Raw genomic sequence first — 2,647 nt, forward strand, 5'->3', positions numbered from 1 at the left:
CTCATCCCCGTCCCCCCCCCACGGCCCCGGGGACACCGGGGGTTCCCTCCCCGGCGCCGAGCGTGGCCCTGACCGCCGGCGGGCGGCTGGGACCTGTCAGCGAGCGCCGGTTGTGATTTATGGGGGCGGCCGGGGTGACGTCGGCGCCCGGGGGGGACACACACACACACAGAGACACACACACACACACACACACGCGCGCGCGCGGGGCTGAGGACGTGCCAGCTCGTTGCGAGAGCCAGCGGGCAGATGTGACACCTCTCGCCGGGGTTTCACCCCGACCGGCTGCCAAAAAACCACCAGCGGGGGACAGCCAAGGCCGTGACACGGATGTAGGTGTCACCGCCCCGGGGATGGTCCTCGGGGATTACTCGGTGGCTCCCGGCACGGGGAGGCCGGTGGCCCGCGGCCAAGGGGTTGGGAAATCCTCTGCCGGCGGTTGGTCACTGTCACGGTGACACCGGCGTCCCCCCCGGGTGAGCGGTTGGGAAACCCTCTGCCGGCGGTTGGTCACCGTCAGGCGGAGCGGAGCGACGGTAGGGCTTCTAGGGTGAAAGGGAGGGGGAATCCACCACCGCTGTCGGCGGTTGGTCACTGTCACGGTGACAGCGGTGTCACCTGGGGTGGGCAGTCGGGGAATCCTCATATGGTAGTTGGTCACTGTCACGGTGACACCGGTGTGCCCCTGGGTGAGCGGTTGGGAGATTGTGCACTGGTGGTTGGTCACTGTCACGGTGACACCATTGTCACCTGGGTGAGCAGTTGGGGAATCCTTCACCAGGGGTTGGTCACTGTCACGGTGACACCGGTGTCCCCCTGGGTGAGTGGTTGGGGAATCCTTCACCAGCAGTTGGTCACTGTCGCGGTGACACTGGCGTCCCCCTGGGTGAGCGGTTGGGAGATTGTGCACTGGTGGTTGGTCACTGTCATGGTGACACCGTTGTCACCTGGATGAATGGTTGGGGAACCCTTCACCAGCGGTTGGTCACTGTCACGGTGACACCGGTGTCCCCCTGGGTGAGCAGTTGGGGAATCCTTCACCAGCAGTTGGTCACTGTCGCGGTGACACTGGCGTCCCCCTGGGTGAGTGGTTGGGAGATTGTGCAGTGGTGGTTGGTCACTGTCACGGTGACACCGGTGTGCCCCTGGGTGAGCGGTTGGGAGATTGTGCACTGGTGGTTGGTCACTGTCATGGTGACACCGTTGTCACCTGGATGAATGGTTGGGGAACCCTTCACCAGCGGTTGGTCACTGTCACGGTGACACCGGTGTGCCCCTGGGTGAGCGGTTGGGAGATTGTGCACTGGTGGTTGGTCACTGTCATGGTGACACCGTTGTCACCTGGATGAATGGTTGGGGAACCCTTCACCAGCGGTTGGTCACTGCCACGGTGACAGCGGTGTCCCCTGGGCTGAGTGTTTTTGGGAGATGCTGTGTTTGGGAGACCCACCTCTGTGTGTCCCCGTGCTGGTGGCCACAGAGGAGACCTCAATGTGGCCACCTGTGGTTGTCACCCACCTCTGTGTGTGTGTCACAGTCCCGGTGGCTGTGGAGGGGACTTTGGTGTGGCTGCTTGTTCCTGTCACCTGTCTTGCTGCGTGCCACCACCATGGTGGCCACGGAGGGGACCTGGGTTGTGGCCGCCTGTCCTTGTCACCCATCTTTGTGTGCCTCAGTGGGTGGGTGGCCACAGAGGGGACCTCGGTTGTGGCCGCCTGTGCCTGTCACCCCTCTTCCTGCCTGTCCCCCGTCCCCGTGGCTCAGGCTGCCGCGTCCCCGCAGATGGTGACGACGAGCTGCTGCGGGGCCTCGAGGGGGCCCTGGGGGTGAAGAAGAAGAAACGGGGCCCCCGGAAGCAGAAGGAAAATAAACCCGGAAAACCACGGAAACGGAAAAAACTGGTGAGTTCCCCGGACACCGGGGTCCTTCTGGGGACGGGTGACGGGGTCTGGGGACAATGTGATGGGCTCCGGGGGTAATGGATGGGGTTTGGAGGTGGGTGATGGGGTCAGGTGATGGGTGACGGTCTCTCAGGTTGGGTGACGGGGTCTGGGGAGAGCTGACAGGGTCTGGGGGTGGGTGACAACCTCTCAGGATGGCTGTCGGGGTCTGGGGGTGGGTGACAACCTCTCAGGATGGCTGTCGGGGTCTGGGGATGATGGATGGGGTCTGGGGATGGGTGACAACCTCTCAGGACGGTTGTCGGGACCTGGGGATGGGTGACAGTGTTTGAGGTTAGGTGACAGGTTTTGGGAATGATGGACAGGGCCTGAGGATGGGTGACAGACTCGCAGGGTGGCTGGTGGGGTCTGGGGACGGGTGACGGGGTCAGGCGATGGGTGACAGACTCTCGGAGTGGCTGACGGGGTCTGGGGGTGGCTGACGGGGTCCTGGGGTGACTGATGGGGTTGTGGGTTGTTGTTGGGGTCCTGGGGTGACTGATGGGGTTGTGGGTTGCTGTTGGGGGGCTGGCAGGGGTCTCAGGGTGGCTGACAAGGTTGGGGAGTGGGTCTGGGGGTGACTGATGGAGTCTGGGGTGACTGATGGGGTCTTGGGGTGACTGATTGCGTTGAGGGCGGCTGACAGGGTTGGGGGTGACTGGTTGGGTTGGGGCTGACTGTTGGGGTCCTGGGGTGGCTGATGGGGG

General features: G+C 63.9%; 1 protein-coding gene across 1 annotated transcript in view; it reads left to right on the plus strand.

Annotated features, from left to right (window-relative positions):
* The first annotated feature begins 353 nt into the window (after window positions 1-353).
* The window catches only part of LOC106897386 (chromodomain-helicase-DNA-binding protein 3-like), a 132,178-nt gene continuing 129,884 nt past the window's right edge, over window positions 354-2,647 (plus strand). The window contains exons 1-2 of the mRNA XM_014957981.1: window positions 354-438; window positions 1,417-1,901. Of these exons, the coding sequence (XP_014813467.1) occupies window positions 354-438; window positions 1,417-1,901 (570 nt within the window). The remainder of the gene's footprint in view (window positions 439-1,416; window positions 1,902-2,647) is intronic.

The sequence above is a fragment of the Calidris pugnax genome, unplaced genomic scaffold (assembly GCF_001431845.1).
Source record: "Calidris pugnax isolate Ruff unplaced genomic scaffold, ASM143184v1 scaffold392, whole genome shotgun sequence".
NCBI classification, from domain to species: domain Eukaryota; kingdom Metazoa; phylum Chordata; class Aves; order Charadriiformes; family Scolopacidae; genus Calidris; species Calidris pugnax.